The sequence below is a fragment of the Pristiophorus japonicus genome, chromosome 5 (genome assembly GCF_044704955.1).
Source record: "Pristiophorus japonicus isolate sPriJap1 chromosome 5, sPriJap1.hap1, whole genome shotgun sequence".
Lineage (NCBI taxonomy): Eukaryota > Metazoa > Chordata > Chondrichthyes > Pristiophoridae > Pristiophorus > Pristiophorus japonicus.
The window spans coordinates 53,266,103-53,291,804 of NC_091981.1; the positions used below are offsets into that span (position 1 = coordinate 53,266,103).

Below are 25,702 nucleotides of genomic sequence, written 5' to 3' on the forward strand. Positions count from 1 at the left end.
TAGCTTTTCATAAAGGAACTACGGGGTACTGAGAGGCACTTCTGTCTTAAAAAATCCTGTTCTGACTTGGTCTGGCCCGGCTGCTGGTTGTCTCTGCTCACTGATTATACTGATTGATTTCTGCTAATGTTCTAGTCAGTTGCGTGTTTTACAGGCATGCAGGGCTTCGGCAAAACCTCCAAATTATTATGTGGTAGATGGATTAAATTTCTGATCCTGAATGGGCAATGCAAACTGCTCTTTCCATTCTACAGTAATGCATTATATGAATATTCTGTTTGCTTTACATGGCTTCAAATGCTTATCCATTTTGCACACTCTTGTTAAATTTCTTCTGTCACTGGACAATAATATTTTGGGATGCTGTATATGAGAAATTTGAGACATGACGTGGTAAATGTAGCATGCTTGGGAGGAACAGGTGACTTCGGACCTATGGTTCCCACAGCTCTCCACCACTGGGGTTTTCTTCGTGTCATTTTTAGGATCGTTTAGACTAATTGATCGAGATTGATTGCTATGATTAGTCAACAACTCCATTGTCATTGTGCTATGCGACTACCAGAATGATAGATGGCCAACTAAATGGATCTTGGTCTTTTTTGTCTAGCAATTCCTATGTTCCTTGGCATTGCATTGTGCTGAAGAAATCTCTTAATGCATGCTACTGTGATGCAACATAGAACAGTTGTGGATCTCAGCTACGCCAGCTCTTAAATTTCTCCAATGCCTAGTAGGCTCCAGCATTTGTTAATCGCTAATCCTGCTTGTGTGTACTCCCAAGTGTCACTTGCTGCACATGACTGAAGATCTCAGTAACGTTGCTTGTCAGTACATCCTTAGTATCAGCTTGAGGGTTAATTAGAATGAATGCAACAGCTACCTTTGTGTTCTGTATACAGCACCTTAGAACACTAATGACTATCCAGGTTCATTAGTGATCTCCATCTAGACAGATCTATGCAATCTTCATAGACAGATTGATTTTGTTTGATTTCATTTGCTAATTATTTTTTCGTTGCACTAAAGAATGGTCTGTTTCTAGAAAAATATGCACTGATTCAATTGGGTTAGATGTAGTGAAAATTATAGTGAGAGATGTATTTCGTAATGTCAGTGTGCATAGTTCTTAGCAGTCTTTCTAAGCTGCCAGGTTTGCTTTGCTCTGACTGGGTATTTGAGGTAAAATTGAGCTATCTTTCTTGGCTTATTAAATTTAAAAAAAATGTATTTCATGTTTGTCTTTAACTTTTTGAAACACTCAATCTATGTCAAATCTGATGGGTAGAAATTAATATAACCATCGGTTTTGGGGGTCATGGAGAGGTCAACTGTTGGATGCATAATCTGGCAACCTGTGAAGTTAAAGCCCCGTTTCTAGTAGTACCCAGGATGAATTCATGGCTGAAACCTTTTACATCAAGGCCGCAATGATTAGGAAAGGCTGCAAAGGTTGGATCAAAAATTTTCCTGCATTCCAACAGTGACGACACTTCAAAAAAGTATTTAATTGGCTGTAAAGCGCTTTGGGACGTCCAGTAGTTTTGAAAGGCGCTATATGAATGCCGGTCTTTCTTTTCTTTCAAAATTAGCTCAGTGGCAGGAAGTAAAGGGTAATGGGTGTTTTTGAGACTGGAAGGCTGTTTTCAGTGGGGTCTCACAGGGCTCTTGCTTTTTGTGATATATATCAATGATTTAAACTTCAATGTAGGGGGGCGGGTTGAGAAGTTTGCAGATACTACAAAAATTGGTTATGTGGTTGTCATCATCATAGGCAGTCACTCGGAATTGAGGAAGACTTGCTTCCACTCTTAAAATGAGTCCTTAGGTGGCTGAACAGTCCAATACAAGAACAACAGTCCCTGTCACAGGTGGGACAGATAGTCGTTGAGGGAAAGGGTGGGTGGGACAGGTTTGCCACATGCTCTTTCCGCTGCCTGCGTTTGATTTCTGCATGCTCTCGGCGATGAGACTCGAGGTGCTCAGCGCCCTACCGGATGCACTTCCCCCACTGAGGGCGGTCTTTGGCCAGGGACTCCCAGGTGTCAGTGGGAATGTTGCACTTTTTCAGGGAGGCTTTGGTGTCCTTGAAACGTTTCCTCTGCCCACCTTTGACTCATTTGCCTTGAAGGAGTTCCGAGTAGAGCGCTTGCTTTGGGAGTCTTGTGTCTGGCATGCGAACAATGTGGCCTGCCCAGCGGAGCTGATCAAGTGTGGGTCAGTACTTCAGTGCTGGGGATGTTGGCCTGGTCGAGGACGCTAATGTTGGTGCGTCTGTCCTCCCAGGGGATTTGTAGGATCTTGCGGAGACATTATTGGTGGTATTTCTCCAGCGACTTGAGGTGTCTACTGTACATGGTCAGTGTCTCTGAGCCATACAGGAGGGCAGGTATTACTATAGCCCTGTAGACCATGAGCTTGGTGGTATAAAAAATATTGTTAGCATTCTATAAAAATGGTGCAGTGGTCATTTAATATACAGATAATTATTTGATTTGAGGGCCTGGTCTTCAAACACCCTCTTCTTCAGGTGGTTGAAGGCTGCACTGGTGCACTGGAGGCGGTGTTGAATCTCATCATCAATGTCTGCTCTTGTTCATAAGAGGACCCTGAGGTATGGAAAATGGTCCACGTTGTCCAGGGCCGTGCCGTGGATCTTGGTGACTGGGGGACAATGCTGTGCGACGAGGACAGGCTGGTGGAGGACCTTTGTCTTACGGATGTTTCACATAAGGCCCATGCTTTCATACGTCTCAGTAGATACGTTGACTATGACTTGGAGTTTAGCCTCTGTATGTGCGCAGACGCAGGCGTCGTCCACGTACTGTAGCTTGACAACAGAGGTTGGGGTGGTTTTGGACCTGGCCTTAAGACGACGAAGATTTGAACAGGTTCCCACTGGTTCTGTAGTTTAGTTCCACTCCAGCGGGAAGCTTGTTGACTGTGAGGTGGAACATGGCAGCGAGGAAGATTGAGAAGAGGATTGGGGCGATGACGCAGCCCTGTTTGACCCCGGTCCGGATGTGGATTGGGTCTGTAATGGATCCGTTGGTAAGGATCACGGCCTGCATGTCATCGTGGAGCACGCGGAGTATGGTGACTAACTTTTGGGGCATCCGAAACAGAGGAGGACGCTCCATAGACCCTCGCGGTTGACAGTGTCAAAGGCCTTTATAAGGTCGAAGAAGGCCATGTATCAAGGCTGGTGTTGTTCTCTGCATTTTTCCTGCAGCTGTCGCGCTTTAAAAATCATGTCCGTCATATGGTTGATGGTGAGGAAGAAAGCTGAAAACTGCAGGAAGATATCAGGTTGGCAGAAAATGGAAATTCAATCCGGAGAAGTGTGAGGTAATGCATTTAGGGAGGGCTAACAAGGCAAAGGAATGCACAATAAATGATATGTCACTGAGGGGTGTAGAGGAACAGATGGACCTTGGAGTGCACGTCCACAGATCCTTGAAGGTAACAGAACAGGTAGATAAGGTGATTAAGAAGGCATATGGGATACTTTCCTTTATTAGCTGAGGCATTGAATATAAAAGCAGGGAGGTTATGCTTGAATATATAAAGCACTAGTTAGGCCACAGCTCGAGTACTGCATACAATTCTAGCCACCACATTACAGGAAAGATGTGATTGCACTAGAGAGGGTACAGAGAATATTTACGACGATGTTGCCAGAACTGGAGAATTTTAACTATGAGGAAAGATTGGATAGGCTGTGTTGTTTTCTTTGGAACAGAGGAGGCTGAGGGGAGATTTAATTGAGGTGTATAAAATTATGAGGGGCCTAGGTAGAGTGGATAGGAAAGATATTTTTCCCTTAGCAGAGAGGTCAATAACCAGGGGCATAGATTTAAAGTAATTGGTAGAAGGATTAGAGGGGTGTTGAGAACCTTTTTGATTTAGAGGGTGGTGGGGGTCTGAAACTCACTGCCTGAAAGGGTGGTAGAGGCAGAAACTCTCATTGCATTTAAAAAGTACTTGGATTTGCACTTGAAGAGCTGTAACCTACAAGGCTACAGACCTAGAGCTGGAAAGTGGTGTCAGGCTGGATAGCTCTTTTTTGGCTGGCATAAACACGATTGGGTAAAACACCACCTTCCATGCCGTAAATATTTATGATTCTGAGTATCCATATGTTGTGAGATGTTAGAGTGCTAATGTTGCAGTGTCAATGGCCACTAATTGTATTCATTCAGTGGGGGGAATTTTAACTACAAAATACGGACGGGTTTGGGTCAGATGGGAGGTTGAACTGGTAAAAATCTGAATCCCGCCTCCAACCCGCCCACTTTCGGTTTTAATGGAGGTGGGACGGGATGCGGGCGGCCAAGCCACTCCCAGGAGGCGAGTTGCCACTTTAAATATTATAATGAGGCTGCATGCCTCATTTTGAATCTCCATTTTAAATTTAACTCTGGGCAGCTGGGAGGATGAGACTGGGGAATTAATAATGGAGAATAGGGAAATGTCAGAGAAGCTGAACAAATATTTTGTATCGGTCTTCACGGTAGAGGACACTAAAAACATCCCAATAGTGGATAATCAAGGGGCTATAGGGAGGGAGGAACTTAATACAATCACTATCAGTAATGAAGTAGTACTCAGTAAAATATTGGGACTAATTCTGGACCTGATGGCTTACATCCTAGGGTCATAAAAGAAGTGGCTGCAGAGATAGTGGATGCATTGGTTGTAATCTACCAAAATTCCCTGGATTCTGGGGCAGTCCCAGCTGATTGGAAAACCATAAATGTAACGCCCCTATTTAAAAAAGGAGGCAGACAAAAAGCAGGAAACTATAGATCAGTTAGCATAACATCTGTCATTGGGAAAATGCTGCAGTCCATTATTAAGAAAGCAGCAGCCGGACATTTGGAAAAGCATAATTCAATCAAACAGAGTCAGCATGGTTTTATGGAAGGGAAATCATGTTTTGACAAATTTGCTGGAGTTCTTTGAGGATGTAACGAGCAGGGTGGATAAGGAGGAACCAATGGATGTGGTGTATTTGGATTTCCAGAAGGCATTCGATAAAGTACCACATAAAAGGTTACTGCACAAGATGAAAGTTCACGGGGTTGGGGGTAATATATTAGCATGGATAGAGGATTGGTTAACTAACAGAAAACAGAGAGTCGGGATAAATGGGTCATTTTCTGGTTGGCAAACAGTAACTAGTGGGGTGCCGCAGGGATCGGTGCTGCGTCCTCAACTATTTACAATCAATATTCATGATTTGGATGAAGGGACCGAGTGTAATGTAGCCAAGTTTGCTGATGATACAAAGCTGGGTAGGAAAGGAAATTGTGAGGACACAAAAAATCTGCAAAGGGATATAGACAGGTTAAGTGAGTGGGGAAAAATTTGGCAGATGAAGTATAACATGGGAAAATGTGAGGTTATCACTTTGGCAGAAAAAATAGAAAAGCAAATTATAATTTAAATGAAGAAAAATTGCAAAGTGCTGCTGTACAGAGGAACCAGAGGGTCCTTGCGCATGAAACACAAAAAGTTAGTATGCAGGTACAACAAGTAATCAGGAAGGCAAATGAAATGTTGGCCTTTATTGTAAGGGGGATAGAGTATAAAGGTAACTCTACAGGGTATTGGTGAGGCCCCTCCTGGAATACTGCATACAGGAAGAATATAGTTGCATTGGAGGCTGTTCGAGAAGGTTCACTAAGTTGATTCCGGAGATGAGGGGGTTGACTTATGAAGATAGCTTGAGTAGGTTGGGCCTATACTCATTGGAGTTCAGAAGAATGAGAGGTGATCTTATCGAAATATATAAGATAATGAGGGAGCTCGACAAGGTGGATGCAGAGAGGATATTTCCACTCATCGGGGAAACTAAAACTAGTGGGACATGGTCTCAGAATAAGGGGCCGCCCATTTAAAACTGAGATATGGAGGAATTTCTTCTGAGAGTTGTAACTCTATGGAATTCTCTGCCCCAGAGAGCTGTGGAGGCTGAGTCATTGAATATATTTAAGGTGGACACAGACATATTTTTGAGCGATAAGGGAATAAAGGGTTATGGGGAGCAGGCAGGGACGTGGAGGTGAATTCATGATCAGATCAGCCAGGATATTAAATGGCGGAGCAGGCTCGAGGGGCCAAGTGGTCTACTCCTGCTCCTATTTCTTATATCCTATATCCTATTCCCGGGTTTTGGGGAAGCCGGCAGCTAAAGGAAGTTGAAGACTGCTGGATGCAGGAGATAAGTGCCTTTCCACTTACCTGCTGGATCCAGTGTCCCTGCCCAGCCAAACCTCCTGCGATCAGACATCCCAACGGCCCTCCTAATCTTTCTCTTACAGGCAGACCTACAGCCTACGAGCGGCAACAGGACTGCACTGCCCATCGAAGTGAAGATGTCTGTGGCACTTGCCTTCTATGCCTCCGGCTCCTTTCAGGCATCAGCAGGAGACATATGCTCCATCTTGCAGCATGCTACACATTATTGCATTCACCAGGTGACTGTACGCACGCAGGATAGACTTCATAAAGTTCTCAATGACCTGGGACACCCAAAATGAGAGGGCTGTAGGTTTTGGACATTTTGCTGGCTTCCCCAAGGTTCAGGGTGCCCTTTACTGTACACACATCGCCCTGCGAGCACCTTTAGAGAATCCAGAGGTTTTCCGAAACCCAAAGGGATTCCATTCCATGCGACCATACTCGGTGCATCATGGCAGTCAATGCCCGATATCCAGGGACCACTCATGATGCTTTCATCTTGCGTGAGAGCAGTGTCTCAAGCATGTTCAAGTGTCAACCACAAGGCCGGAGCTGGATGCTCGGGGACAAAGGTTACAGCCTCGCCACCTGGCTCATGACCCCCCTCTGGAGCCCTCAGACAGAAGCCAAGCATCGCTATAATGAGAGTCATGCAGCCACACACAACATCGTCGAAGAGACAATTGGAGTGCTCAAGCAGTACTTCCGATGCACGGACCACTCTGGAGGCAGCCTACAATACTCCCCACAGCAGGTGTCTCAGTTCATTATGGTATGCTGCATACTACACAATTTAGACAGCATTAGGAGACAGGAATTGCCAATGGGGATTGCAGAACCACCTCAGGAGAAAGGCGGGGATGGGGGGGAGGAGGAGGAAGAGGAGCCTGGTGAGGAACCCATGCCACCACCACCACTACCACAGAGGAGGCCTCGTGGAGATTTCGCCGCTGCAAAAGCCTTACGTTGGCAGCTCATAATTGAATGCTTTGCTTGAAGAGTTTGATCATTGCCTGGCCACTATGTCCCACCATGTTGACTATCCCCCCTGCAAATAAAACACTCCTCATAGACGGTCCCTCGAACAAGGATGACTTGCTTCCACGAGTTCACAGGTGTTTTGATGAAGGACCCGATGTTCCAGTCCTGAACTCCAATTGAGGGGGTGGAAGATGCCGGTGCGTGAATTTTTTTAACGTGTGGTGACCGTTGCACACCAGCCACCACACGGGCTCGACAGAGCTCGGTCTTGGTCCAGTGGCAAGGATTACCCAAGACGACTGGAGACCTAGCGCGCGCACATATCGCAGCGTGGGCTGGCCCGTGCTGCCCCTGGGCCCTCGGCTCTTCTGGGCCCTGTACCCTCATCTGTCGCACTTCCGCCACGATCTCGCGCCGCTCCTCCACCATAAACATTCACTGCATCTCGCCACAAACACTCGCCACTCATCCACCCCGACCTTCCCACTCCTCTGTACCTGGGTCCTGCCGAAGTTCCTGCCCACGCTCCAAAACGTAAAATGTGCAATATAAAGAGCAATTACAAGCAATAAATGGTGTTTGTTAGAATTACATATTAAAGCAGCACAGGAATGGTTAAAGTGAACAACAAATGTATTAAACATTGTAACATTGTAAATTTTGTAACCTATATTGTGTTCTAAAGTAAAATAGGCTGCATCCAGCAGTGTGATCATTCAACAACATTAACAACATAATCCAGTGTGAAACTTTAACATAATCTGTAACATAATACTGTAACATAAAACATACAATGCATCCAGTATCAACAACATAATGCAGCAATCCTGCCCCACTATTTTTTCCCATGGTCTTTTGCCCCCCCCCTTCCCCTTGCCACCCTCCCTTGCCTGCTGCTCCTACCCAAAATGGCATCATGATGGCGTGTAGCAAAGCTGCCAGAGCCCTGCTGTGTTGGGGGAAGAGACCATGGCGATGTTGTCTGGGGTCGGACTGAAAGAGCTCATGGCGTAAAAGGCCCGGCTTCTGACTGGCTAGCCTCTTCATCGGCATCGCCAGTCACAGGTGGTTTAGGTGTGACAGTGAAGAACACAGGTGGCGGGCATGGACTTCATCACCTGCCCAAGTTGAAGCAGAGCTTGTGCCTGTGATGCCCCACACTCTCTGGGACTCCACTGTTAGTGCTGGAGGCCACCAGCCTCTTGTGGACATTAATGGCCTCGCAGGTATCGCGGCTTGAACTGAAAATCTGTGAACCTACCTCTGTAATGGTTGCTTTCAGACTGTCGATGCTCGCCGGAATCCTACCCAAGACATCAAGGAGCTGATGGCTGACCTGGACATTCATACCACGTCCAGTTCCATGTCTGCCTGTCTGTCAGTAGACCGACTTTGCCGACTCACCCTCTGGGGAGATGGCATGCGGGATTCAACCTCAACACTGCGCTGCTGCACGCCACTGGTCCCAGGAGCCTCGGATTCCTCGAACCCCGAGAACGTCGCATCGTTCTCCGAGGAGCTGGTTGCCGCTGGTGGAACAGAGGTGGAATGATGCTGCGCAGGAGTCGGCTCATCCGTTTCCTCCTCTTCCTCCTCCTCCTCCAGACGATGGCCTGATGTGGAGTGGTCCGTTGAGGGATGCTGCGCCTGTGACTGGTCATCTGGAAGTAGAAAGCAACAGACATGTGGCTAGCAGCAGGGGAGGGGCAGGGTGACATGAGGAAGCTCGCATAGCACAGGCTTACTTCAGGACATTGCCCCAACCTATCCCAGGGAGTGTGCAGGACATTGTCTCAACCCCAGTCCAGAGGCACTGCATGACAGTGCCCCAACCCAGCCCAGGAGTCTGAAGGACTTGCCCTCAGTATCCGAGCGGGGTTCAGCTGCCCAACCTGTGACGCCAATGAGGCCTGCCACTCTCTCCTTGATGTCGGTGAGTGGCAGGGTCTGAGGCGGACCGCCGCCTGTCCACACCTGCTCACGGCAATTACGTGACTTCTTGGCCTGCAAAGATGAAAATGGGAATGGTTACAAGACAATCCATCTGCTCTTGTGGCACAGATGGCCACCAAAGCACTTATACCATACTGTCTAAATGTAATACAGTCCTCTGTTTAATGGCTTTGGAAGTTGCACATGGTTCATCAGGAGGACATCGAAGTGGGGAGCAATCTTATGAGAGCTCAGAAAGCAATCTTAATAATGTGTAAAGATCATTCATGGCAAATTGGGTGCCAAACTAAGCCTACCTATGTGTCTTGTATTTTAGGAGGCAATCCACAGAGTGCTGAGAGACACCAACAGCATGAGAACAAAGAAAATTCACGAGGAGCGTTAGCACTAACTCTGTGTGGTGCAGCACCAGAGTTCGTGCTCACGCTCCTCGTGAACTTACATTTGGCAAAAGTTGCGAGCTCTGGCACCAACACTAACCCGGCGTTCAATTATTGACTCCGCCGCGAATTGCGCCTGGAAATGGGTGAAAACGCAAAAAGCCAAACAATGCAGCCCAAGGCCTCCGATCTCCGATCCCCTCCCCCTCATCCCAGCCACCAAATGCGCTCTCCTCTCTGCTCCCCGGCTGCGACCTGGTGCCGAAGGCCTGCCCGCCCAATAGTTAGCCAGCCTCTCAATGTGGCTGACTGCAGGAGGGAACAGAGAAAAAAAATTGTTCATCAGGCCCTTTTGATAAATTCAGCAGAGCCTGAGGGAAACCCGTTCTCCCAGCTGCAAACCAGCCGCCTCCCCTCTTTCCCCGCCCGCCTCCACCCCCGCCCCCGCCATCTGCTTCCAAGTTAAATCCTGCCCAGTATGTCTGTTGTGGATATGTACATTGTCTAGTTTGTGCAATCAGTAATGTTGGCATTTCTATGTAATTTTAATTGCTTGTTACAAATTTTGGCCTTGTACTATTTTGTTGGTTTTAGTGTCACTGAATACTCTTTTTATAAGCAGATCCTATGTCCCCTGTAATCAGGAGTTTACCTTTACTGCCCAATATCGAATTATATGGTTATCGAATTATTACCTGGGGTCACAACAGTATGACCTCCTGTTGCGTGTACTGGATATTGTAATCTCGCTGTTGTTCCCGTGTACTCTGATACCTCTTTTTGTTCAATAAATTTATATGTCCAGTGAGAGGAGAGCAATAGTAAACCAACAAGCTGGTTTATTTTACACTTAATATATGAACAAACAGTTTTTAGTGAAGTTAAATCTGATTTATTTTTCTTCTTTTAACATCAGAATTTGCTGGAGTGGCATCTCACGGCATGCCCAGTTAGTTAGACTATTTTCCTCGCCCTTCCTTCAGATCCAAATTTTTTGTGTTGCAAGTGCGAGCTGATAGCGGCGTGGCGAGGGCAACAGGACATCTTGGACCTTGGTAAATGATGGGACCAACAGTGTATCTCCTTAATCAGTGAGAATAAAACAGGAACGACGGAGAAGGAAATAGTATGAATTAGAGTCTTTAGGTACAGAAAGAGAAATGAAGAGAGGGAACGATTGAATTAAGTGATCGAGAAAAAAAAGATAGAAAGGAAAAAAATAAATAAATTTGAAGTTTAATTGTTCTTGGAGATTTGTTAATTACCTGCAGGAATAAGACTCGACAGTTTCAATACTTCCAATTTTGGTTCCAAGAGGTTGAGTGGCATTGCAGGAATATCAAAAGGGTACTTATGCTGTTAAGTACAAGCCTTAACTTTCTGTGGTGGCTTTAATTGCTAATTTATGCATAAATGCAGCAATTTTTTGAGACTCACAGGGAGGTTGAAGGCAAGCTGCCATTTTTGCAACGCTAATGGCAGAGCGTGCAAATCGACCTGCAATTTGTGGTGATTGCAACTCATGACGTATCTTTTTCTTGCTACAAATTGCTGGACAATTTGCACATTAATAAAGGAATAAAGGCGTGCGCATTAAACTCACCGTTGTTTTGTTAGCTAATTGTGGCCCAATAAATCACACCATGCTACCCCTGATAACGGGCTACGTTCACTTTTCAGACCAGCAGATCCCTGAAGCTACTTGCCCCTAGCTCTAGGAAGAGCATTCTCCCCCTCTGCCTACTTCCCAGCATTTCTCACTCCCAAGTTCATACAGACTTCAAAGTGAAAGAGGAGACCAGGAACTTGACTATTGACTCCTCCTTGAGCTCTAGATATTTGGGTGGTAAAGCTACTCTTCAAATCAAAGGGGACGGGGGTCCACATGGAAATGGTGGATGACATTGAATCCGAGATAATATTCAGTGAAGACCTGAATTTTGTAACACACATAATTAATTACTTTCTTTGCAGTTCAATGACATCTGCTATTCTGTGCCAGCAACATCCTACAAATAGCCATAAAGTGAATGATGCACATTGAAGAGAAACAATATTTCTTACTGTCATGTATCTCACATTATTGTATATAACTGTATCTTACCATGCTATACATGACTGTAACTGGATATGACCTGTAACAATAAGCATACCTTACCACCAGGGGTGCACTTGCAGGAGACACTCCATACCTGTCCCACTGAGGTATATAAAGGGAGATCTCAGGCAAGTGCAGCACTGGAGAGCTGGAACTAAAGGCGCAGGTCCTGAGTGACCTTGACTTCAGCATGTGTCTCATATAAGTCAGTACATTAGAGTCAGGATTTAACAGTGGCGACGAGTTACGGGATCACAGAATGGCTACCAACAGCTCAGATGAGAAATATAATGCTGGAGACAATTGGGATGACTTTATAGAAAGGCTCCAGCAAAGCTTTGTGACTAAAGACTGGCTGGGCGACGATAAGGAAGACAAGAGAAGAGCCCATCTCTTGACCAGCTGTGGCTCGAAAACATACGCTTTAATGACACACCTGCTGGCACCCGAGAAACCAGCAAGCAAGTCGTTTCAGGAGTTGAGCACACTGGTGAGAGACCACCTGAAGCCAGCGAGCAGCCTACACATGGCCAGACACAGGTTCTACAACTACAAACACTGTGTGGGCCAAAGCATACCCGACTTCGTGGCGGAACTTCGGAGGCTGGCTAGTTCATGTGAGTTCTCTGATGAACTAAGGAGAGAAATACTGAGAGACTTTTTTATTGAAGGAATAGACACGCAGGCATATTCCGAAAGCTTATAGAGACTAAGAACTTGACTAGAGGCAGCAGCACTGGTTGCACAGACGTTCTTGGCAGGCGAAGAAGAAACGAGGCTGATCTATACTTCGGGTACGACAACCAACGAGGCATCGGAATAAGGGGTTGACATTGTGAAACAAACCGCTACCCCCTCACACAGACAAAGGCAGGAGAGCAGGCCTTCAACAGCAGACAGTGGCGCCAGAAGCCATCAAAATCGAGGGCCACATGAACGGCCGATCACACCTCATCAACCCACAATGTGAGCAATCAACAACAGATTGAGAGAAGCTCAAGGGAAATCAGCCAGACGCAGCTCATCCTTCGGAAACAATGGAAACGGTCTGTGTTGGAGATGTGGGGGAAGGCACTCAACCAGGGTGTGTCGATTTCAGCATGCCGTTTGCAGAAACTGCAACTACACAGGGCATCTGGCTCGCATGTGCAGAAAAACAGCAGCTCGGCTGGTGTATGAATCAGAAGGGTCGGAAAGCAGACCAGAAGACGGTTGGAACAGTGCATGGGATGCCGAGGTACAGCGGGTTAACACGATCAATGTCCACTGTTCTTACACCAAGACTCCTCCAATTATGATGAGGGTTCTACTCAACGGGATACCCGACAACATGGAACTGGACACGGGGGCCAGTCAATCTCTCATGAGCGTTCAACAATTTGAACAGCTGTGGCCGCACAAAAGCAACAGACCAAAACTCATAAAGATCAACACCAAACTAAGGACCTATACTAAAGAAATCGTCCCAGTCCTTGACAGCGCCATGCTCTCAGTCACACACAAAGGGATGGTGAACCGACTTTCCCTGTGGATTGTCCCTGGGGATCTCCCAGCCCTGTTGGGGAGAAGCTGGCAAGCAGAACTTAATTGGAAATGGGATGATGTTCACGCCATGTCGTCAGAGGAACGGAACTCCTGCTCAACAGTTCTAAGCCGTTTTGAACATCTCTTTCAGCCAGGTGTGAGCACCTTCAAAGGGACTAAAGTTAGAATCTACATCACACACAATGCCAGACCGGTCCATCACAAGGCTAGAGCTGTGCCTTATGTGATGAGGGAAAAGATTGAAAACGAACTGGACCGGCTTCTGCGGGAAGGCATAATTTCTCCCGTGGAATTCAAGCCCCATCGCCCGTCATGAAGCCTGATGGATCCGTGCGAATCTGTGGGGATTACAAGTCTACCATAAACAGAGTCTCCCTACAGGACCAATACCCACTGCCCAGAGCGAAGGATCTATTTGCCACGTTGGCTGGAGGAAAACTTTTCTCGAAACTTGACCTCACATCTGCGTATATGACGCAAGAACTGACCAAAGAGTCTAAGCTACTCACCACCATCAACACACATCGAGGCCTTTTTGTGTACAATCGATGCCCATTCAGCATCGGGTCGGTAGCTGCTATATTTCAGCGCAACATGGAGAGTCTGCTCAAGTCCATCCAGGGGACGGTTGTGTTTCAAGATGACATTCTCATCACTGGCAGAGACACCGACTCTCATCTCCGTAATCTTGAGGAAGTACTAAGTCGATTGGATCGGGTAGGCCAAAGAGTTAAGAAATCCAAGTGTCTGCTTCTTGCGCCTGAGGTTGAATTTTTGGGCAGAAGGATTGCCGCTGATAGAATCCGCCCAACCGAATCAAAAACCAAAGTGATTCGCCTGGCACCAAGGCCCCGGAATGTGTCGGAACTGCGCGCTTTTCTCGGGCTACTCAATTACTTTGGGAACTTTATGCAGAACTTGAGCACGCTGCTGAAGCCTCTCCACGTGCTACTCAGAAAGGGGTGTGATTGGTTTTGGGGGACGCCCAAGAACGCGCCTTCAATAAGGCACGCAACCTTCTATGTACCAAGAGTGTTTTAGCCTTTTTTGACCCAGGTAAAAAGTTAGTCCTTACGTGTGATGCGTCAGCGTATGTGGTTGGGTGCGTTTTATAGCATGTCAGTGATGCGGGTAAATTGCAGCCCGTTGCTTATGCCTCCAGGTCACTTTCGCGGGCGGAGCGCGGGTACGGTATGGTTGAGAAGGAGGCGCTCGCGTGCAAGTACGGTGTCAAAAAGATGCACCAATACCTTTTCAGGGCCAAGTTTGCGATAGAAAGCGACCACAAACCCCTCGCGTCCCTACTATCCGAGTGCAAGGCAATCAACGGCAACGCCACACCGCGCATTCAGCGGTGGGCACTCATGCTGGCGGCTTACGACTGCACGATAAGGCACAGACCAGGCACAGACAACCGTACCGACGCGCTTAGCAGGCTACCCCTGGCGACCACAGAAGGGTCCGACGAACAGGACTGTGAGATGGTAATGGCAATCAATGCCTTTGAATCTACAGGTTCGCCCATGACGGCTCGCCAAATCAGAGCCTGGACGACCAGCGACCCCACGTTATCTCTAGTCAAAAGATGTGTTTTAACCGGTGACTGGGCAGAGGCTCGCGATGCCTGCCCCGAGGAGGTCAAACCCTTCCATAGGCACATGCATGAACTCTCACTACAGGCAGACTGCCTGATGTGGGGCAGCCGAGTAATTATGCCCTTACGAGGCAGAGAGGTGTTTGTCCGGGAGCTCCATCGCGAGCACCCGGGGATCGTCCTTAGGAAGGCCATAGCCAGATCTCATGTCTGGTGGCCTGGCATTGACGTGGACTTGGAGATTTGCATCCGTCGATGCATCATTTGTGCCCAACTTGGTAATGCCCCCATGGAGGCCCCCTAAGCCCCTGTCCCTGGTCCACCAAACCGTTGTCGCGGGTGCATGTAGACTATGCGGGCCCATTCATGGGCAAAATGTTTCTCGTAGTCGTTGATGCATTTTCAAAATGGATCGAGTGCACTATTTTAAACTCGAGCACCACTTCCACCACTGTAGAGAGCCTTAGAACCATGTTTGCAACGCACGGCATTCCCGACATATTGGTCAGTGATAATGGTCCGTGCTTCACCAGCGCAGAATTTCACGATTTTATAGCTGACCACGGTATTAATCACGTTAAGACGGCACCTTTCAAGCTGGCCTCCAATGGCCAGACAGAGCAAGGCATGCTCAGAATCCAAGGCATGCTCAGAATCCAAGGTCCCACGCTGCAGAGCCGCCTGTCGTGACTGCTGCTGGCATACAGATCTCGTCCACATTCGTTGACTGGGGGTCCCCCCGCGCAACTATTGATGAAACGAACCTTAAAGACCAGGCTCTCGTTAATCCTCCCAGACATGCATGAAATTGTTGAGGCTAAGCGTCAAAAGCTAACTGAGTACCATGAGCGAAATTCGAGGGGGAGCTGGAATGAGATAGGGGACAAAGTGTTTGTGCTAAACTATGGCAGGGGTCCCAAATGGCTTGCAGGGACAGTAACAGACAAAGAGGGAAACAGGCTACTGGTTGTCCAAATGGACAATGGCCAAACCTGCCGGAAACCAAGTAAAAAGTAGATTCACTGATAACGCTGAAGAACCAGAGGCAGACTACAGTGTGGAACTCACACCACACCTGGTGGACAGACAAGTGGAACAACCTGAGGAAAGGGCAGTCTCAACAGACAGCCCAGGCGAGATACCAGCAATCACACCGAACGAAAAACAGGCACCAAGGCCAACAACTGAACCACAACTAAGACGCTCCACGCGAAAGCGCAGACCACCTGAGAGACTGAATCTATAGACATTGGGGGAGGGTGATGTCATGTATCTCACATTACTGTATATAACTATATCTTACCATGCTATGCATGACTGTAACTGGATATGATCTGTAACAATAAGCATACCTTACCACCAGGGGTGCACTTGCAGGAGACACTCCATACCTGTCCCACTGAGGTATGTAAAGGGAGATCTCAGGCAAGTGCAGCACTGGAAAGCTGGAATTAAAGGTGCAGGTCCAGAGTGACCTTGACTTCAGCATGTGTCTCGTGTAAGTCAGTACATTAGAGTCAGGACTTAACACTTACCGCACCAGTTTTCAGGACCAGGATGTATTTGTGGAGAACCTGACCCCATCTTGGGCTCTACCCAGCCTATTTAATCTCCTGGGGGAGATTGTACATGGATAGAAGTTGGGTGGGTTTTATTTTGTAATTTGATTTGCTACTTTCATCGCAGGTTCTGCACTGTGCTCATTGTTAATTTTGATGTGTGATTTATTTGCTTAAATTCTGTAGTTAAGCCAGCTTTAATGTACAACTTGGTGGTATCTGCATTCTATTAATGTTTTAATTACATTTTGTGTCTCATTATTTATCCAATTTCTTAAATTTACTACTTCTGCTTTCTATAGCCTCCACCAATTCTGTTCGATTCTCAAAGAACTAAATTTACGAATCCTAACTTCTCTTGCATAAGCTCCATGGTGGCTTGGAATTATTGACGAAATTGCGTGAGAGTTAGCGGAGATGCACACTGGCAGCGTCCCAGGCCGCTGCGCCGTGATGATGATGTCATCGTGGTACGCAGCGACCCGTTTTCACCCCGGAGCAGAAATTGGGTAGCGCCGTGAGGCCGTCGCAGGTGATGTTCATGCCTCTCGCAGGTCACGAACCGGGCCGCATTCCGCTTGCAGGATGAAAAGTAAAGGGGAGATGCGTGCCACCATTTTGTTGAAATTGACGACTTACCGGTCGGGCCTTTTGTTGACGACTTCGCGGGGTCCGTGCCATAATGGTGCAGCCCGACACCTGTGCCGCCTCTGTGCCGGGCTGCAGCCACGGCAGCCCACTCCCCAATGGTATAGTGGTGGTCCCTCGCCGTACTGCAGAGCTCGCAGCATGCCCTCCCCTTTAACGGAATGGGAGGGTCCTTTGATTACACCAATGCTACGTGGCGCATCGTGTAATGCTGGAAAATCCGCATGCTTACCGCCCCGGGCCAGCCCTGAGAGGAATCTGAGCGTCCGACATTGTGCTTCACTTCCTCTCGGGGGCGGGCGGTAACTCCAATTTCGTGGCCGAGGCGGGACTTTCTTGTCGGGCTCAGGAAGTCCCACCTCGCCTTGGTTACCGTCCCCAAACGGGGCGTTACTGAATTTCAACCCAACCGTGTTACGTCTCCAATGTTTTTTTGTAAACTTGCTTTTAGTTTCAAAAGTATTATCTTATGCAGAAGCATCATTGTAAAGATTGTGGCCCCAAGTTTCCACATGATTTGCTCCTGATTTTTAGGAGCAACTGGTGTAGAACGGAGTATCTTAGAAATTGGAATTCTCGTCATTTAGTTTGCTCCAGTTCTAGTCAGTTAGAACAGTTTCACTTTGGAACAGAATTTTCTTTACAAAAGGGGGCGTGTCCGGCCACTTACGCCTGTTTTCAAAGTTTTGTCAGTGAAAACTTACTCCAAACTAACTTAGAATGGTGTAAGTGAAGATTTTTGTATGCTCGAAAAAACCTTGTCTACACTTTAGAAAATCAGGCGTAGGTTACAAATCAGGCGTAGGGAATGGTGGGGAGGGGGGGAGGGTTTAAAAGGGAAATTTACAAATGTTAAACACTTCAGTTTTACAAATAAAGAGCCACCATCAATAATAAATGATAAATACATCAATAAATCAACGAATAAATCAATCAAAAAAAATAATAAGAAATAATTTTTTTTTTTAAATCAATAAATACAACATTTTCGACTTACCAACTGCAGCACTGGGAGCCCTCCAACAGCGTGCTGGGATGCCCCCCTCAGTGTGTCTCTGTCAGTGTCTCTATCTCTCTGTCTGTCTGTGTGTGTCTCTCACTCTCTGTCAGTGTCTGTGTTTCTGACAGCGAGGGGAGGGGGAGGAGGGGAGCAGGGGGAGGGAAGGGATAAGGGGGAGAAAGGAGATGGTGGGGAGGAGATGGGGTGGGGGGAGAAGGAGAGGGGGGGGGAAGGAGATTGCGGGGGGCGGGGGGAAAAGGAGAAGGGGGAGGGAGGCTGAACGGGCCGGGCCCGAGACTTCGGGCAGGGCTCGTCCCCAGCACCAGATTTACAGGTAGGTGGCGTTGGGTCGGGTGGTGGGATGGAGGTCGGTTCGGGTCGGGGGGGTGGGGGTGGGAGGGAGGGAGATGGAGGTCAGGTCGGATCCAGTCCGGGAGCGGGAGTCGGGCCGGTCCGGTGGCGCGGGGGGGGGGGCGAGCGGGAGTCGGGGGGGGCGGCAGAGTCGGGTCGGGAGGAAGCAGGAGCTGGCCGTGGGAGGAGCCTTATTCACACAGCCCCAGTGAGGCCATTCGGCCAGAGCTAGGGGCTGCGTGCTTCGGGCCCCTCCCACACAGTTTCAGGCGCCTGGAGCTACTGCACTTGCGTGCCCACTGTAGCGCGCATGTGCAGAGGTCCCGGCACTGTTTTCAGCGCAGGGACCTGGCTCCGCCCCCTACAGCTCCTGCTGCGCTGCGCCGAGGGCCAGAGGACCTGCAGGGAGGTGGAGAATACGGACGTTTTTTTTAGGCGCACTTTGTGGCGCGAAAAACGGGCATACAGGTCGGGACTGCGCCGTTCTAGGCGTGGCTCGAAACTTGGGCCCTGTGTTTCTGAAGCTGAAAATTAGACCCACAGCATTTTGCACAGCCACCATCACTGTTACTGCAACAAGCTAGCATGGCTTACAATGCTGGCTGCAGTGGCACTAAACTTGGAATCAAAGTAGCCCTCGGGGAACTCCTAGGCCTCAGAGGGTAATGGTGTGTTTGTTTTTTAATGTGATAATGAAGTGGTGTTTGAGTCACTGAAGTGCAAAGACTACAGTTTACACATTGCAAATAAAAAGCCATTACAGCATTGGGAAAAATGGAGCTGATAAGATAACAGAAAGGGCAGACTGTTTAGGTAGGATATTTCAAACCCTCTTAAGATTAGTGTTTTTTTAAATGATTAAAAACTGCTTTTAGTGCGTGTAGCCGTAAGATATTAATTGGTATAAAAAGTAGCGGGGGCGAATTTGTGTGTCCTATCCGGTGGGAATTTAGCAGCGGCGGTAGAAACATAGAAACATAGAAAATAGGTGCAGGAGCAGGCCATTCGGCCCTTCTAGCCTGCACCGCCATTCAATGAGTTCATGGCTGAACATGCAATTTCAGTACCCCATTCCTGCTTTCTCGCCATACCTCTTGATCCCCTTAGTAGTAAGGACTACATCTAACTCCTTTTTGAATATATTTAGTGAATTGGCCTCAACAACTTTCTGTGGTAGAGAATTCCACAGTTTCACCACTCTCTGGGTGAAGAAGTTTCTCCTCATCTCGGTCCTAAATGGCTTACCCCTTATCCTTAGACTGTGACCCCTGGTTCTGGACTTCCCCAACATTGGGAACATTCTTCCTGCATCTAACCTGTCTCAACCCATCAGAATTTTAAAAGCTTCTATAAGGTCCCCTCTCATTCTTCTGAACTCCAGTGAATACAAGCCCAGTTGATTGATTCAGTCTTTCTTGATAAGTCAGTCCCGCCATCCCGGGAATCAGTCTGGTGAACCTTCGCTGAACTCCCTCAATAGCAAGAATGTCCTTCCTCAGGTTAGGAGACCAAAACTGTACACAATACTCCAGGTGTGGCCTCACCAGGGCCCTGTACAACTGTAGCAACACCTCCCTGCCCCTGTACTCAAATCCCCTCGCTATGAAGGCCAACATGCCATTTGCTTTCTTAACCGCCTGCTGTACCTGCCTGCCAACCTTCAATGACTGATGTACCATGACACCCAGGTCTCGTTGCACCTCCCCTTTTCCTAATCTGTCACCATTCAGATAATAGTCTGTGTCTCTGTTTTTACCACCAAAGTGGACAACCTCACATTTATCCACATTATACTTCATCTGCCATGCATTTGCCCACTCACCTAACCTATCCAAGTCGCTCTGCAGCCTCATAGCATCCTCCTCGCAGCTCACACTGTCACCTAACTTAGTGTCATCCGCAAATTTGGAGATACTATATTTAAAGATACTATATTTAATCCCCTCGTCTAAATCATTAATATACTGTGTAAACAGCTGGGGCCCCAGCACAGAACCTTGCGGTACCCCACTCGTCACCTCCTGCCATTCTGAAAAGTACCCATTTACTCCTACTCTTTGCTTCCTGTCTGACAACCATTTCTCAATCCATGTCAGCACATTACCCCCAATCCCATGTGCTTTAACTTTGCACATTAATCTCTTGTGTGGAACCTTGTCGAAAGCCTTCTGAAAGTCCAAATATACCACATCAAATTGTTCTCCCTTGTCCACTCTACTGGAAACATCCTCAAAAAGTTCCAGAAGATTTGTCAAGCATGATTTCCCTTTCACAAATCCATGCTGACTTGGACCTATCATGTCACCTCTTTCCAAATGCGCTGCTGTGACATCCTTAATAATTGATTCCATCATCATCCCCACTACCGATGTCAGGCTGACCGGTCTATAATTCCCTGTTTTCTCTCTCCCTCCTTTTTTAAAAAGTGGGGTTACATTGGCTACCCTCCACTCAATAGGAACTGATCCAGAGTCTATGGAATGTTCGAAAATGACTGTCAATGAATCCGCTATTTCCAAGGCCACCTCCTTAAGTACTCTGGGATGCAGACCATCAGGCCCTGGAGTTTTATCGGCCTTCAATCCCATCAATTTCCCCAACACAATTTCCAGACTAATAAGGATTTCCCTCAGTTCCGCCTCCTTACTAGACCCTCTGACCTTTCTTATATCCGGAATGTTGTTAGTGTCCTCCTGAGTGAATACCGAACCAAAGTACTTGTTCAATTGGTCCGCCATTTCTTTGTTCCCCGTTATGACTTCCCCTGATTCTGACTGCAGGGGACCTACGTTTGTCTTTACTAATCTTTTTCTCTTTACATATCTATAGAAACTTTTGCAATCCGTCTTAATGTTCCCTGCAAGCTTCTTCTCGTACTCCATTTTCCCTGCCCTAATCAAATCCTTTGTCCTCCTCTGCTGAGTTCTAAATTTCTCCCAGTCTCCGGGTTCGCTGCTATTTCTGGCCAATTTGTATGCCACTTCCTTGGCTTTAATACTATCCCTGATTTCCTTTGATAGCCACGGTTGAGCCACCTTCGCTTTTTTATTTTTATGCCAGACAGGAATGTACAATTGTTGTAGTTCATCCATGCAGTCTCTAAATGTCTGCCATTGCCTATCCACAGTCAACCCCTCAAGTAACATTCGCCAATCAATCCTAGCCAATTCACGCCTCATACCTTCAAAGTTACCCTTCTTTAAGTTCTGGACCATGGTCTCTGAATTAACGGTTTCATTCTCCATTCTAATGCAGAATTCCACCATATTATGGTCACTCTTCCCCAAGGGGCCTCGCACAACGAGATTGCTAATTAATCCTCTCTCATTACACAACACCCAGTCTAAGATGGCCTCTCCCCGAGTTGGTTCCTCGACATATTGGTCTAGAAAACCATCCCTTATGCACTCCAGGAAATCCTCTTCCACCGTATTGCTTCCAGTTTGGTTAGCCCAATCTATGTGCATATTAAAGTCACCCATTCTAACTGCTGCACCCTTATTGCATGCACCCATAATTTCCTGTTTGATGCCCTCCCCAACATCACTACTACTGTTTGGAGGTCTGTACACAACTCCCACTAATGTTTTTTGCCCTTTGGTGCTCTGCAGCTGTACCCATAAAGATTCCACATCATTCAAGCTAATGTCATTCCTAATTATTGTATTAATCTCCTCTTTAACCAGCAATGCTACCCCACCTCCTTTTCCTTTTATTCTATCCTTCCTGAATGTTGAATACCCCTGGATGTTGAGTTCCCAGCCCTGATCATCCTGGAGCCACGTCTCCGTAATCCCAATCACATCATATTTGTTAACATCTATTTGCACTGTTAATTCATCCACCTTATTACGGATGCTCCTTGCATTAAGACACAAAGCCTTCAGGCTTGTTTTTTTTAAACACCCTTTGTCCTTTTAGAATTTTGTTGTACAGTGGCCCTTTTTGTTCTTTGTCTTGCGTTTCTCTGCCCTCCACTTTTTCTCATCTCCTTTCTGTTTTTTGCTTTTATCTCCTTTTTGTTTCCCTCTGTCTCCCTGCATTGGTTCCCATCCCCCTGCTATATTAGTTTAACTCCTCCCCAACAGTACTTGCAAACAATCCCCCTAGGACATTGGTTCCGGCCCTGCCCAGGTGCAGACCGTCCGGTTTGTACTGGTCCCACCTCCCCCAGAACCGGTTCCAATGCCCCAGGAATTTCAATCCCTCCCTGCTGCACCACTGCTCAAGCCACGTATTCATCTGTGCTATCCTGCGATTCCTACTCTGACTAGCACGTGATACTGGTAGCAATCCCGAGATTACTACTTTTGAGGTCCTACTTTTTAATTTAGCTCCTAGCTCCTTAAATTCGTTTTGTCGGACTCATCCCTTTTTTTACCTATGTCGTTGGTACCAATGTGCACCCAGACAACTGGCTGTTCTCCCTCCCTTTTTAGAATGTCCTGTACCCGCTCCGAGACATCCTTGACCCTTGCACCAGGGAGGCAACATACTATCCTGGAGTCTCGGTTGCGGCCGCAGAAACGCCTATCTATTCCCCTAACAATTGAATCCCCTATCAGTATCGCTCTCCCACTCTTTTTCCTCCCCTCCTGTACAACAGAGCCAGCCACGGTGCCATGAACTTGGCTGCTGCTGCCCTCCCTTGATGAGTCATCTCCCTCACTCAAAGCAGTGTATCTGTTTTGCAGGGGGATGACCACAGGGGACCCTTGCACTACCTTCTTTGCACTGCTCTTTCTGCTGGTCTTCCATTCCCTATCTGGCTGTGGACCCTTCTCTTGTGGTATGACCAACTCGCTACACGTGCTACTCACGTCATTCTCAGCATCGTGGATGCTCCAGAGTGAATCCACCCTCAGCTCCAACTCCGCAACGTGGACCGTCAGGAGCTGGAGGTGGATACACTTCCTGCACACGTAGTCGTCAGGGACACTGGAGTCGTTCCTGAGTTCCCACATAGTACAGGAGGAGCATAACATGCGACTGAGCTCTTCTGTCATGACTTAACCTTTAGATAGGCAACAATAATGTTAAAGTTTACTCACTGTTAAAGAGAAGAAAGAAAAAAAAGAAAAACTACTCACCAATCACCAGCCAATCAATTAACCCCTTTGGCTATGACGTCACCTTTCTGTTTCTTTTTATTTCTTTTTTGCCTTCTCCCTGTAGCTGCACAAGCACGCCTCACCAACCCCGGACTCGCGCTGCTCCAACTGCCGCCGCCTCACTCTCCCGCTGGGCCTTTTATAGGCCTCACCAACCCCGGACTCGCGCTGCTCCAACTGCCGCCGCCTCACTCTCCCGCTGGGCCTTTTATAGGCCTCACCAACCCCGGACTCGCGCTGCTCCAACTGCCGCCGCCTCACTCTCCCGCTGGGCCTTTTATAGGCCTCACCAACCCCGGACTCGCGCTGCTCCAACTGCCGCCGCCTCACTCTCCCGCTGGGCCTTTTATAGGCCTCACCAACCCCGGACTCGCGCTGCTCCAACTGCCGGAGATAGTGACGTCATCACCCCGGACCTGAAATTGACTAAGCAATGGCCCTTCCCTTTAAGGGAGGGAAAGAGCCTATGAACGCGGCAGCGCTGCACGGCCCAGTGTGCAGCGCTGCTGAAGTCACTGCCCCGCCTGCTGCCATTTGCGCTCCAAGAAGGAAGTGGAGTGCTGGAGCTCCTCCTTGGAGCGCAAATGCCGAATTTTTTAAAAGTTTGAAATCATTACCGCCTGGCTCTAACTTTTCAAACTTTTAAAAATTAGTGCCCCAAATGGGGCGATGGTGAATTTCAACTCAGGCTGGAGGTATTCCTTTTGGTTGATCATGTGACATCTGCAACTGTTAATGTATTTGCTTTATAAAGGTTGAGTCCCCTGTAGTTGAGTATCTTTCCTCGTGATTTCGTGCCAGCAGCTCTCGTGTGAGCAGTTCCAAGAACCAGGAGGCCACCCGTGAGCAAATGAAGAGGGGAAACTGAGGCGGAGAAGAAGGGAAAGCGAAGGTTGGGGAGGAATTCTCAGAGGGGAAGCCAGAAGTGGGAGGAACTTTGATACCACCAGTAACTTATGACATTGCACCAATAACAGTAATATTCAAGATTCCTCTAATACAATCATTCACGGATAGTCTATATGTATACTGGTAGGAATAGGTATAATGCCTGTACCAAGGTGCAGTCAAGCTTCTCAGTCGTTGCCACTTTTATCAGGCCCCAACTCTCTCTATTTAATCATCTTGGACTCTGAGTTGGACTTGGGTTCTATGTGACGGTGACAACTCTGAACTGGGAGCTTCAGTCACATTTGATCTGTACTTGGACCTCATATATTAAAACCTGGCGGTACAGCCTCTTACTTTGTGTGGCATAAACTTTTATAAAATAAATATATATTTGTCTAATTGGTCATTTTGACAGCATGCCGCTTAACAAATAAACTTCGAAGTGCTTTTATTTTTGTCGAATCTTGTGCTCAGTCTCTGATTGTTTGTTTGCTTTTCCCCTGCCCTTTAGATGAGGAGCAACTTCAGACATTACTTCCTTTCTTCCAAGAGGATGAAAATTGTCTACGATATTGTCACTTGGGCGTGTACCCAGCTGGCCCTCTGCTACATTTCAACGCCTTTCCTCCTACTGGCTGTAGAACCCACTATCAAATTCTACAAGTAAGTGGACCTACTCTCTGATTTGGGGTTTGTCTACAAACGGCAAAAAAGCATTGAAATTAATTAAAAATTAGACCTGCAAATATTTTTATACTGAGAGATATTTTGTTTTCCTGTTCTACTTCCCTCCAAAAGAAATGCACAGACTTGTATAGTTTGGCTGCTAAAATGGCCAGCCTCATATTTGTTGTTCCTTGAATGATATGGTTGAATTTGGTTTAAAAAAAAATTGGAGTAACCTTGACAGATAACCAACAACAGCTCAACTTAGCATTATTATTTGTTCTCAGGATGTGTTGAAGTTGGTAGTGTAAAGGTCGCATTGATTATCCATCCCTGCGAAGGTGGTGCTGAGCCGCCTTGCAATTGTTTTTACAGCTGAGTGTTTATTTAGTGAACCCCCGCCCATCCACTTCAGAGGTCATTGAGAGTCAATCACATACTGTGAGACTGGAGCTGCATGTAGGCTGGTCTGGAGGGTAGTTCCTTTCCTTGAAGGATATAAACGCATTGGGTGGGTTTTTCTGGTAAATTTCCATCGCTAAAACTGCCCACTATTCTGAGATCATCCAAGAAGGCAAAGATAACACCTGGCTTTTCTTCACCGCTCACCATCTTCTTAAACCACCCTGCCCTGCCGCCTCCTTCCTGACCTCCAACAATAAATTCGAGGCGCTCATGG

At 47.3% G+C, this 25,702-nt stretch overlaps 1 protein-coding gene across 4 annotated transcripts in view; it reads left to right on the top strand.

The window, feature by feature from the left end:
* Positions 1-25,702, top strand: part of LOC139264342 (lysophospholipid acyltransferase 1-like) — a 192,602-nt gene that overhangs the window by 161,591 nt on the left and 5,309 nt on the right. For all 4 annotated transcript variants that reach the window (XM_070880628.1, XM_070880629.1, XM_070880631.1 and 1 more), the window contains one exon: positions 24,869-25,020. In XM_070880628.1, coding sequence (XP_070736729.1) covers positions 24,869-25,020 — 152 coding nt within the window. The remainder of the gene's footprint in view (positions 1-24,868; positions 25,021-25,702) is intronic.